The following is a 16,438-nucleotide window of genomic DNA, read 5'->3' as shown; positions in this document are numbered from 1 at the left end:
TCATCATGACTTATGATTAATAGTAAGATACCAAGATATCCATCAGCTCTGTACAACTCTGTTCAAACAAACTTGGATTTAATAACTAACCAATGTTAGCGTAGCAATAGGCCGTGCATACTGTGTGTTCCAAACAGCACCCTTTCCCTATACTGCACTACCGTTGACCAGGGCCTATAGGGTAGTACACTGTAGGGAATAGGGTGCCATTTGGGATTCACTCTCAATTCTCATGTCAGTTAGAGGTACGCACCAAAACCCCACCCGCAGCTAAGAGCATTAGATTCCCCCAAACGATTAGTTCTGACCTTACTCCTCATGCTTGAAATATGTCACTTGCTGTCACTGCTGGATTGACCTGACTCTCTTCATGGGGAAAGCATTGCAAAGACTGTCTTCCCTGCCGCGTTGGACTTGCTTTGCATGCTGTGATTGGTCCTCCTGAGTATCGCATGCTTTGTTTTATCGTCACTGTTTGGCTCGCTTCACTGTCTACACGTTGATAAGTGGTCAATTCAATAGAGGCATAATGTTGCCCTTCTAACATTGGCAGTGGTTGAAGTGGCTTACTGTGGTGGCGTATGTTTGTCTGGATACAGTATGCTCTCTCGTTGCATTAGCTCTTGTGTTGGGTCTGTGGTGTGGCTCTGTGACTGTCAGCGTGGCCATACGATGTCTCAGAGGTGACGTCTACTTCTGATCTGTTTTGTGTGTTTAGAAGAGGACTCGAGCTGTTCAATTTGTACTGTATGATGGTCAAAACCCTATCCTAGTTCAGTGACTTGGACACACCACAGGTGATACGGTGTGATTATCCGGAGGGATAAGAGAGGAGAGATGACAGTGATTATACCTAGTGATTATAACCAGGGCCTAAATTCCCAAAGCATCCCAGAGTAGGAGTGCATATCTATGATCAGTTTAACCTTTTAAATCGTAAGGAATAAGATCGTATAGACAGGTGAGGAGCCTAGATCAGCACTCGTACTCTGAGATGCTTACCCAGATTAAGCTGACTCCTGGACTAAAAGTAATTCACGCTAAATGTTGAATCTCCATTTGAAAGTGCTCTTTTGTCCAGGACTAGGCTTATTAATCTGTGTATGGGAAACAGTCTGCTTTGGCTACTAAAAAGTTATTGTCATGAGGTCAGCGAGTCTGTTAGGAGGCAAACTAATGACACTAATGACAGAATTGCGAATCTCAACTTTTCCATATCGCTTGTATTTCCTGTTAGCATTAGCATATAGTAACAGGCATAAGCAGCCTTCAGTTGTGATCACGGGACTGTTTAATGGAACAAATGACAGTCAGTCAGAGCTGATGAGCCAGTAGTGGTTCTGATGCCACCTGTTCGCTATGCTCTATTCAAATAGTCAGAGAGAGAGAGAGAGAGAGAGAGAGAGAGGGAGAGAGCGAGCGAAAGAAGAGAAGTGAGGAGAGGGAGAGGAGAGGAGACGAGTAGTTCATATAAGAAACTGACTGACTGTGGAGTTTGCCTGTTCTGTGTTCTCTCCCTTTTCTGTGTGTGTGTGTGTGTGTGTGTGTGTGTGAGTTCATACTTGCGTCCATGTGTGTGCGTGCGTGTGTGTGTGTGTATGTGTCTGTTTCCCCACGGCTATGACCATGCAGAAGGCCCACGAGGTCCACGAGGTCCAACAGCAGCAGCAGATGGCGGGGCTGGGCTCCAGGGGGAACCCAGACTACGTGGAGCGGGAACAGCGGGTAAAGCTCCTGGAGAAGGAAGTGTCCTACTACAAGGAGGAGTCTGGCAAGGCCCAGGCGGAGGTGGAGAGGCTACTAACCATCCTCCGAGAGGTAGAGAGCGAGAAGAACGACAAGGACAAGAAGATCGCCGAGCTGGAGAGGTAATACCGTTGCTACGTTTTGTTTCTGTTCCTCTGTGTAAGTGAGCTTTCTATGTGCACGTGGTCTTGTGCAGTTGACATAGTCGCTCATCCTGTTGTTGTTATTGTTGGTGTTGATGGTTTATTAGGTGTTACATCATCCTGTGAGTCTGTGACTGTGCTGCTCTGGTGTCCATCCATGCCCTCCTATGTTTTGCCCTGCCTGGGTTCTGTACTGGCCAATGGCGGCAACCTGTGTCCTACTTATAGTTCATAGAGCATTAATGAACCAAACATTTCATCTTTAGACTTTGGATTGGCCATTTTAGTAAGAACCCAAGTGGTCATGTAAAATACTGCAGAAAAGGGTCTGTTCTGACACTCAAGGTGGGTCAAACTGTAAATTATTGTCTCATGAGCAGCCCCTGGCGGTGATACGGTGCCATTATATTCCGTGTGCCAAACTCATGATGTGACTGTTGGATTAATTAACAGTGTTTTTGTTCTTCTTTACCGTCTTTTCCCAAATCTTCCTCTTTTAAATGTTCCTTGTTCACGCCAACCTTTCCTTTTTCCTCTCTCCGTGTCTCCATGTCTTCTTTCCTGCTGCCCTTCACTCCTGGCAATCCACCTCCTCTCCCTTAAACATTTTCTCCACCTTTCTTTCTTTCTTCCTCTTCTTACAACTATCTCTCCCTCTTTCCTCTCTCTCTCTCTGTATCTACCCACCACTTTACTCTTCTCATCCTCCTTCTTCTACCCCTGGCCCAGCCCCCCTCACTCTGCCCCTTTTCCTCGCCCCGGCCTCGGCCCTGTCCCTCGCCACGGTCCCGGTGGCAGAGCCCCCCCTGACCCACTCCCCCTGTGTCCTCCGCTGCCCCCGCTGCCCCCAGCAGATAGGGGGAATGGTGTGGGATTTCCTGGGAAAGTGAGTGCTCTGCCCCTGGCACTTCAGCTCGGCTGCCCTCGTGGTTTACGTCTGCGACTGCGACTGCACCTGCATCTGGTCTCACCTGTCCGTATGTCTGTCTGTCCGGGTCTGCCTGCTGTCAGTCTGTACGACTGAGAGATCCACAGATCTTTATACCAACGCTATGGGCTCTCTGCTGCTCTCATCTGTTCATTTCTTTGGTTTGATTTGGAAGCCCATCAGCTCGTCCATGTTATGTAAAGATCACTGGATCTGTTTTGCAACTTTCATGGCAGAAGTTTTGCAAAATTCTGCATCTGTGTGTGTGTGTGTGTGTGTGTGTGTGTGTCCATGTGTCCGTGTGTGTGTGCGTGCATGCTTTGTGTGTGAGTGTGAGTGTGAGTGTGAGTGTGAGTGTGTGTGTGTGTGTGTGTGTGTGTGTGTGTGTGTGTGTGTCCGTGTGTGTGTGCGTGTGCGTGCATGCTTTGTGTGTGAGTGTGAGTGTGTGTGTGTGTGTGAGTGTGAGTGTGAGTGTGTGTGAATGTGTGTGTGTGTGTGTTTCCGTGTGTGTGTGCGTGCATGCTTTGTGTGTGAGTGTGTGTTATGTTGCATGTGCATGCGTTTGTATCATTGTGTGCATGTCTCCAACCTGTTTCTCCACCCGTGTCTGTCTGCACACCCTTTATGATTCAGTAACTAAGGTGAGAATGGGAAAAAAAGGAATGTTATACAGTGCCTCCTATAAATTATTCATACCCCTTGACTTATTCCAAATTGTGTTGGGTTACAGCTGGATTGTGAAACATTTGCCTATTATTCTTTTCAAAATTCTTCAAGCTCTGTCCAATTAGTTGTTGATCATTGCTAGACAGCCATTCTTAGGTCTTGCCATAGATCTTTTAGCAGATTTAAGTAGAAAATGTAACTCGGTCACTCAGGAACATTCAATAACTTCTTGGTAAGCAACTCCAGTGTAGATGTGGCCTTGTGTTTTAGTTATTGTCCTGCTGAAAGGTGAATTCCTCTCCCAGTATCTGGTGGAAAGCAGACTGAAACAGGTTTTCCTCTAAGATTTTGCCTGTGCTTAGCTCCATTGCGTTTCTTTTTTTATCCTGAAACACTTCCCAGTCCTTAACACTTACAAGCATACCCATAACATGATGCAGCCACCACTATGCTTGGAAACATGGAGAGTGGTACTCAGTAATGTATTGGATTTTCCCCCAGACATAACACTCAGGACAAAAAGGTGTATTGTTTTACCACAGTTTTTGCATTATTACTTTAGAGCATTGTTGCAAACAGGATGCATGTTTGGGAATGTTTGTATTTTGTACAGGCTTCTTTCTTGCCGTCCCCATTCCTCTCCAGCAACTGAGTTAGGAAGGACGCCTGTATCTTTGTAGTGACTGGGTGTATTGATACACCATCCAAAGTGTAGTTAATATCTTCACCATGCTCAAAGGGGAATTCAATGTTTACTTTTTTTTACATTGAATGCTCAAATATAAAAAATGAGCTGGCGCACACCCAGAGAAAATTATTTTATGTAGAGGTGCTGACTAACGGAGAATAAACTATAAGCTATAAAAAATAAAGAGAGTCGCACACTCTATATATAAACTCCCAGTCATTGATTGAGTAAATCACCAATGTTTCGGATCACTGTGCCTTCTTCAAGACATAGGAAAACCTCCCTGGTCTTTGTGGTTGAATTTGTGTTTGAAATTCACTGTTCGACTGAGGGACCTTACAGATCATTGTATGTAAGGGGTCCACAGATGAGGTTGTCATTCAAAAATCATGTTCAACACTATTATTGCACACAAAGTGAGTCCATGCAACTTATTGTGACTTATTGAGCACATTTGTACTCCTGAACTTATTTAGGCTTGCCATAACAACGGGGTTAATTAATTCGTGAAAATGTTGAAAAGCATAATTCCACTTTGACATGATGTTGTGTTTAGGCCAATGACAACAAAACGCCATTTAATCCATTTTAAATTCAGGCTGTAACACAACACAATTTGAAAAAGTCAAGGGGTGTGAATACTTTCTGACGGCACTGTGTATGACCAAACTAACTATATCACAAACTAATCAATCATCTGTAGTAGTACTGTATGAATGAACAGAAACATACAGTATATTGTACTAATAATGAACTTGCCCATATGTTCAAAAACACATTTAACAAATACAATTGTACATATACAAGCCATAATGATATCATATACTGTATATGTCTCATATATGTCCGTTTTGGCATATACAACATATGTATTCCTTTTCAATTATACATGCCCTGTTCCCATCCTTTAACATGAGTTCTCTCATTACAACAGAATACCATTATAGGATCTGTACTGTAGAAAATGCACATATTGTACATGTACCTTACACACATACCATAACCACACACAACACACACACACACACACACACACACACACACACACACACACACACACACACACACACACACACACACACACCATTTTATGTGTTATTTTGTGTGTTGGCTGTTTGGTGTAGCTTGTGTACAGCAGGAAGGTCTTTAGAGTTGTGTCCTTCTCCTGCCATGAGCACGCTGCTTCCCCTGCTCATTCCAGCTCCCCATCTGCCCGCCTGCCCCCTCATCCTCCCCCACAACCAGCCTCACAATTTATACTTCAATACCTCCACCCTACTACTCACAGTGAAACCCATCCTCTCTACACTGACTTCTCCCCTGCTCTCCCTTGGTCTCCCTGCCCTGCCCTCTCCCCTGCCCTGCCCACTCCCCTGCCCGGTCCTGCCCTGCCCTCTCCCCTGCCCTGCCCACTCCCCTGCCCGGTCCTGCCCTGCCCTCTCCCCTGCCCACTCCCCTGCCCAGCTTGCTGTGCCAGATGTAAAGGCTAGCTCTCAGCCTAGTAGCCTGGCCTGCATGACTAGAGCTGCAGTGCTCCAGGTCAAGTGTGCCCTGCTCAATGAGTGAGCTGCTTTAGTAGGTAGGGTCTGTATGTCCTCTATTGAACCCACACAGAGCCTGGTTTGTTTTGGTCCAGAGGGGTGTCAGTCAGTTGTTTGGACCCCTCTGTCTGTCTGGCTGCCATGGCTCCCTTGACTGGTTCCCTTGCTGCCTTGCCCACTTGGGCTCCTCTCCGCCTTGCTGTCTAGCTATACCAGCTCTCTTGTCCCCCTCCCTCCTCCTAGCCTACCCCCGCTCGCTCCCCCTCTCTCTAGCCCGGATGGTGTCCTGACTGCATGCCCGGCCCGCACTCACAGGCTGTGCAGCCAGCAGCTAATACACAGGCAGGGTTCTAACCTGGCTGTCAGAGGAGAAGATGTATCCTGTGCATCCTGCATTAGCTTTGTGTCCTGCTGTGTCCTTCAGTGACTGACTCTCATTTGGTGCTTCTGATGATGATGATCTCCCCTGTCTGTCTCTGAATAGACTCTGTTGTCGGGTCCTCTGTTGTCATTCTTCTTTTCTGTTATGATTCTAACGTTTCTATGGTTTCTTTTACTCTTCTCCTCCTCTTTTCCTCCTGTCTCCTGTGTGCGCTGCTGCTTCCTCTTGTCGTACCATCCCTCCTTCCTCCTCTTCCTCCTCCTCTTCTTCCTCTCCTCCACCTGCAGCCTAGCACCCAGGTAAGTAGCGAACCCCTTTTGGCATGCCCCCCCCACCAACACCCTAAACCTCCATTCCTCCACCTGAGAGGTGCAACTACCCCCCTCCAATCTAACTCTTGCTGCCTAAACCTGTGAGTCATTTCTGAACATATTAACATGGACTTGTCTATGTCTCATCTGTGTCTCATTTATGTCTCCTGTATTATGTTTCCTGTACGTCTCCAGAATGTTTTTCATTGATTTTATATCAACATGTCAGTGTAATTGGCAGTACCTGTATGTCTATCCTGAGTTTCCTGTTGTATGTTGTGTCCATCTCTACTTGTTTCTGTTGAGTCTCACAGTCACCTTGTATTTAACATTTATATGTGTGTAATGCTGTTGGAGTTCTGTGTGTCTTGTTCATGTGTTATACTGTATCTACAGACAACGTGCAGTAGACAAAGTATTAGTAATGCCTCAAAAGTTGTTTCCCCAACACAAAGGGACATAATCGGGAACGATTGGTATCAATTGTCCTGGTAGTGGTGCAGTATAAAGATGGGTAGTATGACTGTAGGGGGTTGAACTCTGACCTCCTCTGTGGTACTCCATCCAGGCAGGCCAAGGAGCAAGTTACTAAGAAGGGGGGTCCCAACCTCAAACTAGGCCCCCAAGGGGACAAGAAGCCTGGTCAGATATTGGGGGATCCTCGAAAGGACAACACCATGGACTCAGGACAGCATGTAAAGGTGTGCTTATATATGTATAGTATGTGTGTGTGAGACAGAAAGAGAAAGATTTCTCATCATAGTTTAACATGGTAGTGCATGTAGAGGAGCGAAAGAAAGTGAGGGGATATAGAGAGAGGAGAAAGAGAGACAGACAGAGAGAGAGAGTGAGAGACAGAGAGAAAGAGAGAGAGACAGAGAGAGAGAGAGAGAGAGAGACAGAGAGAGAGAGAGAGAGTAATCACATCCTCTGTTTGTGTATCAGCTGGAGGAGATGATGAACACCTTGGAGAGGACCAGACAGGAGCTGGACGCTACCAAGCAGCGCCTCTCGTCTACCCAGCAGTCCCTGCAGGAGAGAGACGGTCACCTGACAAACATGAGGCAGGAGCGCAGGAAACAGTTGGAGGAGATCCTGGAAATGAAGTATGCCACAGGAAATCATACTGTACATTAGCAGAGCAATGAAAACTATTGATATTCTTGATATTCGTGTTATATTCATTTAGGGTTTTCAAGAGGGGCTATGGTCAAATCATTAATGTAGTACAATAATATAAAGCAGAACTCGCTTGGCCTTGTGAATGCTTTAAAGCCATCTCATGATCAATCTTTGGATTGATCTCCCTTCCCCTCTCTCTGTATCTCTTGCTCTCCCTCTCTCTCTCACTCTCTCACTCTTCCTCTCTCTCCTCAGGCAACAGGCCCTGTTGGCAGCTATCAGTGAGAAGGACGCTAACATTGCTCTGCTAGAGCTGTCTGCCTCTGGGAAGAAGAAGACCCAGGAAGAGGTTTTGGCTCTGAAGAGGGAGAAGGACAGACTGATGCACCAACTCAAACAGCAGGTCAGGACTGGTGACAAAACGCAGGTGGACCTTGTATTCAACCATTATTCAGGGTTGATGTCAATTCCATTTCAATTAAGTCAATTTAGTAAGTAAAATTAAAATTCCAATTCCCTTTCTTTCTCATTAAATAGTATTTTAAATTTGAATTAGAATTTCAGTTATCTTCCTGAATTGACTGCATTTAAATGGAATTGACCCCAACCCTGCCTTTATGTATACAGGAGATCCAACATGTATATCTTGCATGAAGGACTTGCTCACGATAGCAGCAGTGGTCCGTTTTAACCTTTATTTCAACTACTTAGTTGCTACTCTCTCTCTTCTAACTAGATACATTCCTTGTCATTAGGTTCTCATAATGACTAAGTCAGTGTTTGGTCTCTCGTGTTAATTGTAGCACTGACATGTTTGTGTTTTGTTCCACAGACACAGAGCAGGATGAAGCTGATTTCTGACAACTATGAAGACGACCACTACCACCCCCATCCTCCTCACCACACCCAACCCCAGCAACCCCACCCGGGCCCCCAGGCTCAGCTCCCCCAGCCACAGTATCAGCACCCTCCTAACCCCCAACAGCAGCAACAGCCTCCATACCCCCATGCCCCACACTCCCAGCACCCCCAGCCCCCACCCCAACAACACCCGCACCCCCAGCAGCCTCAACAGCAGTACCCCCTCATCCACAGCAGCATCCACAGGGGCATCCCCAACAGCCTCCGCCTCAGCACCAACAACACCAACCACGGCCCCAGCACCCGCAGCAAGCGCAGCACCCACACCCACAACAACAACACGCCCACCCAGGACAGCACCCCCATGGGCCTCCAACACAGCAGCAGCACCCCCACCTACAACAGCACCCCCAACAGCACCCACAACAGCATCCACAGCAGCACCCCCACGGCCCCCTCTGCAAGCCCCCACCCCCAGCACCCACATCCCCAGCAGCACCCCCACCACCCTCCACACGCTCCGCAACAGCACGGCGGGCACCCCCGCCACCCGCCTCCACACCACCGCGGAGGACCAGGGCCTGCCAGAGGACCCCCCCATGCCGGCCATCGCCCCTCCCCCGACCAGGTCAGATTTCTCTCTGTTGTGTTTACAATCAGGGCCCGCAACTGTCCTCTCCGTGGTGTGGTGGTCTAATAGCTAGAGTGTTGCATTGTGGGTCTAAATCTACATGGTGTCTCAAATGGCACCCTATTCAGTTGTGAAGTACTTTTGTGCATTATTTCCTTACACCACATGGTATATCAGCACGGTAGAGTTCAATGATTATAGTTCATTCTTACTTACACAACAGGTGGGTCTAATCCTGAATGCTGATTGGTTAAAAGCGCATTCCACCCAGTGTCTATTGCAGAATTTACCACCGGCAAAACCTAGGACGTTAAAATGCGTATTTACTTTGTTCCTTCTGACTGCTCAATCCAATATTTCACCAGGAATTGAAATTATAAACTTTATCTCCACTATAAAAAGCATTATCTCACGTTTTTTTAAACTAAAATGTAGTTTTCAATGGCTGAGATTTGTATAAACCTTACTCTTTCAATATTCAAATTAGATCTCCAACTGTTCCATAGTAATGAACGTGTAGGGCTTGGGAGTCGGGACGAGAGAGAGAGGAAGGCAGTGTTTCTCAGCCAGTCAAAATCATGAATCAGCTGGCATCATTTTTATGGATATATCAAATCAAATCAAAGTTTATTTGTCACTTCCGCTGAATACAACAGGTGTAGACTTTACAGTGAAATGCTTACTTACAGGCTCTAACCAATAGTGCAAAAAGGGTATTAGGTGAACAATAGGTAGGTAAAGAAATAAAACAACAGTAAAAAGACAGGCTATAAAAGTAGCGAGGCTACATACAGACACCGGTTAGTCGGGCTGATTGAGGTAGTATGTACATGTAGATATGGTTAAAGTGACTATGCATATATGATGAACAGAGAGTAGCAGTAGCGTAAAAGAGGGGTTGGCGGGTGGTGGGTGGGAGACAATGCAGATAGCCCAGTTAGCCAATGTGCGGGAGCACTGGTTGGTCGGCCCAATTGAGGTAGTATGTACATGAATGTATAGTTAAAGTGACTATGCATATATGATAATCAGAGTAGCAGCAGCGTAAAAAGAGGGGTTGGGGGGCACACAATGCAAATAGTCCTGTTAGCCATTTGATTACCTGTTCAGGTGTCTTATGGCTTGGGGGTAAAAATAGCTGAGAAGCCTTTTTGTCCGAGACTTGGCACTCCGGTACCGCTTGCCATGTGATAGTAGAGAGAACAGTCTATGACTGGGGTGACTGGGGTCTTTGACCATTTTTAGGGCCTTCCTCTGACACCGCCTGGTGTAGAGGTCCTGGATGGCAGGCAGCTTAGCCCCAGTGATGTACTGGGTGGTACTTAGCCCCAGTGATGTACTACCCTCTGTAGTGCCCTGCAGTCAGAGGCCAAGCAATTGCCGTACCAGGTAGTGATGCAACCATGTTACAGCTGTGGAACCTTTTGAGGATCTCAGGACCCATGCCAAATCTTTTTAGTTTCCTGAGTGGGAATAGGCTTTCTTGTGCCCTCTTCACGACTGTCTTGGTGTGTTTGGACCATTCTAGTTTGTTGTTGATGTGGACACCAAGGAACTTGAAGCTCTCAACCTGCTCCACTACAGCCCTGTTGATGAGAATGGGGGAGTGCTCGGTCCTCCTTTCCCGTGTGTCCATAATAATCTCTTTAGTCTTGGTTATGTTGAGGGATAGGTTGTTATTCTGTCACCACCCGGCCAGGTCTCTGACTTCCTCCCTATAGGCTGTCTTGTTGCTGTCGGTGATCAGGCTTATCACTGTTACCTGCAAACTTAATAATAGTGTTGGAGTCATGCCTGGCAATGCAGTCGTGGGTGAACAGGGAGTACAGGAGAGGACAGAGCACGCAACACTGGGGAGCTCCAGTGTTGAGGTTCAGCGTGGCAGATGTGTTGCTACCTACCCTCACCACCTGGGGGCGGCCCGTCAGTAAGTCCAGGATCCAGTTGCAGAGGGAGGTGTTTAGTCCCAGGATCCTTAGCTTAGTGATGAGCTTTGAGGACACTATGGTGTTGAATGCTGAGCTGTAGTCAATGAATAGCATTCTCACATAAGTGTTCCTTTTGTCCAGGTGGGTAAGATCAGGGTCGAGTGTAATAGAGATTGCATCATCTTTGGATCTGTTTGGGCGATATGCAAATTGGAGTGGGTCTAGGGTTTCTGGGATAATGGTGTTGTGAGCCATTACCAGCCTTTCAAAGCACTTCATGGCTACGGACGTGAGTGTTACGGGTCTGTAGTCATTTAGGCAGGTTGCCTTTGTGTTCTTGGGCACAGGGAATATGGTGGTCTGCTTGAAACATGTTGGTATTACAGACTTAATCGGGGACATGTTGAAGATGTCAGTGAAGACACCTGCCAGTTGGTCAGCACATGCCCGGAGCACACGTCCTGTTAATCCTTCTGGCCCCGCAGCCTTGTGTATGTTGACCTGTTTAAAGGTCTTACTCACGTCGGCTACGGAGAGCGTGATCACACAGTCGTCCGGAACAGCTGATGCTCTCATGCATGCCTCAGTGTTGCTTGCCTCGAAGTGAGAATAGAAGTGATTTAGCTCATCAGCTAGGCTTGTGTCACTGGGCAGCTCGCGGCTGTGCTTCCCTTTGTAGTCTGTAATAGTTTGCAAGCCCTGCCACATAAGACGAGCGTCGGAGCCGATGTAGTGTGATTCAATCTTAGCCCTGTATTGACGCTTTGCCTGTTTGATGGTTCGTCGCAGGGCAAAGCAGGATTTCTTGTAAGCTTCTGGGTTAGAGTCCCGCACCTTGAAAGCGGCAGCTCTACCCTTTAGCTCAGCGCGAATGTTGCCTGTAATCCATGGCTTCTGGTTGGGGTATGTTCTGTCACTGTGGGGACGACGTCCTCAATGCACTTATTGTTAAAGCCAGTGACTGATGTGGTGAACTCCTCAATGTCATCGGAAGAATCCCGGAGCATGTTCCAGTCGGTGATAGCAAAACAGTCCTGTAGTTTAGCATCTGCTTCATCTGATCACTTTTTTATAGACCAATATATACAAAGAAATGTGAAATGAAAAAAAGGTAAAATGAAGTACAGCTAGTTTGCAGTCTTTCCAGCTTCAGTTTGAAGTTATTGTGTTAGCTGTGTTATTGGCTAACTCTTCAGAACAACAGTGTCCTAACGAGAGAGCATATTTTCTATGCTAGGCAAAATTGTGATTCATTAGCTCATTGTTATGGATGTATCCAAATAAATATCACCTTAAAACATCTTCAACAAATGCAGCAACTGTTGTTATTCTGTCTGCACTGTTGGATTTGACTATAAGTTAGCCGTAGTAGGCTAGCTAGCAATTAAGGGACAAGAACGTTACCAGCCAGTATGGCAATGGAACATTTAGAATGAAAGACTGGGTCACATCCATATATATAGAACAAAAAGACTGAATGACTTGGTCGTGTCTCTGGCAACCGAACCAATAGAACGAACGACCAACCGGCTGGGATAGCAACCTTAGATTTGTTTCAGGACTATATCTTGTGGAAGGATGAAATAGTATGAATAAATTAATCAGAATTCATTTTTTTTTATTAAAACATGTCAATCATAATTTGAATATGTTGGTAACATTGGTCTCGGGCTTAACAACACCCGTGCCAATATATCCTTCAAACACCGGCTTCTCGGGCGTTAGCACTTAAATGTTATACGTTTGAAAACATTATTGGCATTGTGGAATTTGATTTTCATGATACCAAGCATGGATTTATGATTTGGTTAGCTAAACTAGCAAGGCTGTTTGTTTGGTTATCAAGGCAACTACTGTAAATATCAAACAAAATTGTTAACTACTTCATTTGAATGTTTCTAGTGGCAAATGTGTTACTGCATATCCTTGGACATCCTGCAATAATTTTCTGTTTCGACAGTTCTTATTCATGGTAATTCACCCTTACGAAAAATATATTGCAGTCAAAGAGCAGTATAACTGCAGTACACTACAGTATAACTGCAGTTAGTGTGCAGTATAACTGCAGTTAGAGTGCTGTATAAATGCAGTATGCTGCAAATACTCCGTTCAAAATAACATTTTTTTTTACAGCGCAGTATAACTGCTGTTCAACTGCAGTAATTCTGCAATTGCTCAGTCCAAAATACCACAGTCGACTGCAGTTACTGCGCTTTTACAGCAGTTTTAAGCTGTTATCATTTTTTGTACAGGATCACTACGGAGCTATAGCCGGTGCGTCGAGGAACACGCATTCCACGTCATTCATTATTTTCCATAGAATGCATATCCCCTCGTTGACTAATACATAACCTTTGACTTATACTAACTTCTTTCTACTCTCTTCACTTCCTGCTGACCTTCTCTGCCGGCCATATAACACCGTCACCGATAGGATGACGAGGAGGGCATTTGGGCGTAATCGTGTCCATGACAACCAAAGCTCTGACGTTCGGAGGGGTGAGATGTTTTGAAACAACTTCCTGCCTTTTCTGTGTTAGCAGTGTGCTGTGGTAAAAACATGTTTTGCTGACTGATAAGTAACTCTCCCTCCCCTCTCGTCTGTAGGTGATTCAGTTACTATTGGAGGAGCACAGCCATTCCATGATGCAGAAATACATTGACTACCTACCAACCTTTTGTTACCACCATATAATCCACACTTCAATGGGGCCTTTATTTTTATTTTTTGATGAGGAGGAGGAGGAGGAGGAAGAGGAGGGATGAAGCAGGTGGGAGGGCCAGATGAGGAGACTGATAGTTGAGGTACAACCCAGTTTTAGATTCAGACCCACTTAATTTGGAGAGTCCTCTTTAGGGTTGCAAAATTCCCAGGTTTTTGAGAAATGCTTATTCTTTCCTGATTCCAGGAATGTTCCAATCAGGATACATTTATAGATGTAGAATAAAGCACTGTGAGTTACTGGTTAGTGTTCAGTCGACGATCACTGTAAGTGGACAGTAACGACCGTAGTGCTGATTGTACTATTGTGTGTGTTTTTACAGGTGACTGAAGAGCCATCATGTGAAGAGGGGAAGCTACAGCTCTAAAAGAGTGACTCTGGGGAGGAGGAGTCTTCCTGCAGACACATAGGTGTTGTGAAGTTAGACTGGGTTGGACAGACTGGGTCCCACTCAGACAGACAGACAGACAGACAGACAGACAGACAGACAGACAGACAGACAGACAGACAGACAGACAGACAGACAGACAGACAGACAGACAGACAGACAGACAGACAGACAGACAGACAGACAGACAGACAGACAGACAGACAGACAGACAGACAGACAGATATCTGAGCTGTCTGGTCTCAGCTCCGTGGTTCTGCTCACACAGCCAAACTCACACAGCCACTCTGGTATAGTTGTCAAGTTGCTCAGCTAACCTGTCTGTCACCTGACGTCCCTACAGAGCCCCACCCACTCTCATAAGACTAGCTGTACTCTTCACCCACCTGGCTAAGATCTAACGACTGGCTCTGCCCTGTTTACATGAGGTGCGTTCAGTTCAATTGAACATTTGCTACGTTGCGGAACGGTTTGTACTGAACAAAACGTTTCCCCAAAACATTCTTGTACGTTCTTGAACAGACTTCTAGGTACGTTTCCTCCCGTTTGGGTGGGTGTGGCTTGAAGCAATGAGTGACGTATTTAATGGGCAGTGGCCATGCTGACAGCAGTCATTCAGTACAGCACTGTTTCTGTTCAATGGAACGTTCCAGAACGTAAAAATGTACTGAACCCAGTCCTGGCTTGCTCCCCCGTTCTCACCAACCTGCATCTAATTGGTCCACTCTCCTGTCTCCGCCTGCTTTGTTTACCTGAGCTTTTCACCTGATTAGTTCCTCTGTATCAACAGTCCTTTCTCTGATTGGTTCACCTGACTGGCTCCACCCTGTTTACCTGATTTTCCCCACCCTGCTGACCCCCGGCTGACTATGATTGGCTCCCCTGCCTGGCAGGCTCCACCCTACTGACAGTCTACCACAGCAGCTTCACAGTGCTTCTTTTACTATGTTGTGTTTAGTTGTTTTCTCTTTGTCAGAGATAGCCTGCTCTCTTTCCGCATATTTAATGAAGTGCCGTACAGTTACAGCTTTAGTTCACATTTGCATTAACAGCTAACCTACTTCAGAGGAAGTTCCTTTGCTGTGTCTCTAAAAGTGATGTTGTGCTACTTATTTTCATTTTATTTTTATCTGTTGAGTGTGTTTCATTTGCAGTGCTAGACCATGGCTATGAGTGCTTTGTGCAAAGTGAATCATAACAAGGAAGAGCTCTTATCTGAACAAAACAGCCACTAGAGCTCTAATCTGACCAATGGGCAGCCACGGTCCTTGCCTCGACTACTGAAGGTTTCCTTGTGCTGTTAAAATGTGGAGTCTGGCATGGCCTTATGGGCAGGGCCCTGTCCTGGGGGTGTCGCAGGGACTTTGGGCTTAGGGCTGCAATCTGTGTATCTCTCCTGTTACCTCAGTTGAACCAGATGCAGTCAGAACTCCAATCTATGCAGACGTCAGAACTAATAATGCCACTTTGAATCCAGTCATAAGTCAAGGGCACCAATCAAAAAGTGTTTAGATGTATTAAAGCAGCATGAGTACCAATCAGAGTGGTCTATTCAGAACATACACCAATCAGATTCCGTTGTTATAATGTGTTTCTCAGCGTGATATGCACCTATGCACCTCCTCCTCCCCTGTTGCAGGGATACTTCTAATGGTGCTTTTAGATCACTGGTGCTCACACAACATGGTGTCCAACCAGAGAAACAGCTGAGAGACATGGCCATTGGACATTGTGCATCCATGTCATTCAATAGGGAGTTGATCCCAAAACCTGATGTGCTTATAAACTGTAGAAGACTGTGTTGTACATAGAATCAGCTGGAGAGACTCTGAGGAAATGGTGCAAGGAGGCTATAGATTTTATATGTTTGATGCCATCCATGGACACCCATGAGATTTCCTGCCATACCTTTACAGCCGTCTCTCCTGCTCATTGACTGCCTCCTTCCTCCTCCTCATCTTCTTCATCTCCCCTTTCTTCTTCTCTTTCAGCAGTCTGTGCTAACCCAAATCCAAACCTAGTGACTCGTTTTGTCCTTCTCAACAAGGTGGCCTGTGCCTCGTTCATATCGTATACATATTATATATATATATATATATATATATATATATATATATAGAGAGAGAGAGAGAGAGAGAGAGAGAGAGAGAGAGAGAGAGAGAGAGAGAGAGAGAGAGAGAGAAGAGAGAGAGAGAGACAGAAAGATCTATGTAGTGTGTCTGTCTATGTGTGGTCAGAATATTGTCAGTAACAAAAAATATTGAGGATAAAAATACATGTTTTATTTAATTTTTCTAACTGTCCAAAGGATAGAGAAAACCCTTATTCAGTGTGTGGCCTGACGTATGTGACTTTCCTCTGTTTTGTACAAGAAAAAACT

The 16,438-nt window shown here is 45.8% G+C and overlaps 1 protein-coding gene across 4 annotated transcripts in view; it reads left to right on the top strand.

Annotated features, from left to right (window-relative positions):
* Positions 1-16,131, top strand: part of erc2 (ELKS/RAB6-interacting/CAST family member 2) — a 69,003-nt gene extending 52,872 nt beyond the window's left edge. For 3 of the 4 annotated variants that reach the window (XM_042299935.1, XM_042299945.1, XM_042299928.1), the window contains 9 exons: positions 1,633-1,868; positions 6,382-6,393; positions 6,974-7,106; positions 7,351-7,511; positions 7,783-7,930; positions 8,360-9,016; positions 13,382-13,446; positions 13,555-13,752; positions 13,993-16,131. In XM_042299935.1, coding sequence (XP_042155869.1) covers positions 1,633-1,868; positions 6,382-6,393; positions 6,974-7,106; positions 7,351-7,511; positions 7,783-7,930; positions 8,360-9,016; positions 13,382-13,408 — 1,374 coding nt within the window. In that variant the 3' untranslated portion in view covers positions 13,409-13,446; positions 13,555-13,752; positions 13,993-16,131. The remainder of the gene's footprint in view (positions 1-1,632; positions 1,869-6,381; positions 6,394-6,973; positions 7,107-7,350; positions 7,512-7,782; positions 7,931-8,359; positions 9,017-13,381; positions 13,447-13,554; positions 13,753-13,992) is intronic. The other variant, XM_042299941.1, reaches the window with a different exon arrangement.
* Positions 16,132-16,438: the final 307 nt, after the last annotated feature.

This window comes from Oncorhynchus tshawytscha, linkage group LG02 (assembly GCF_018296145.1).
Source record: "Oncorhynchus tshawytscha isolate Ot180627B linkage group LG02, Otsh_v2.0, whole genome shotgun sequence".
Taxonomy (NCBI): domain Eukaryota; kingdom Metazoa; phylum Chordata; class Actinopteri; order Salmoniformes; family Salmonidae; genus Oncorhynchus; species Oncorhynchus tshawytscha.
Note: the sequence above shows the minus strand (reverse complement) of the source record. Positions and strands in the feature narration are given on the sequence as shown.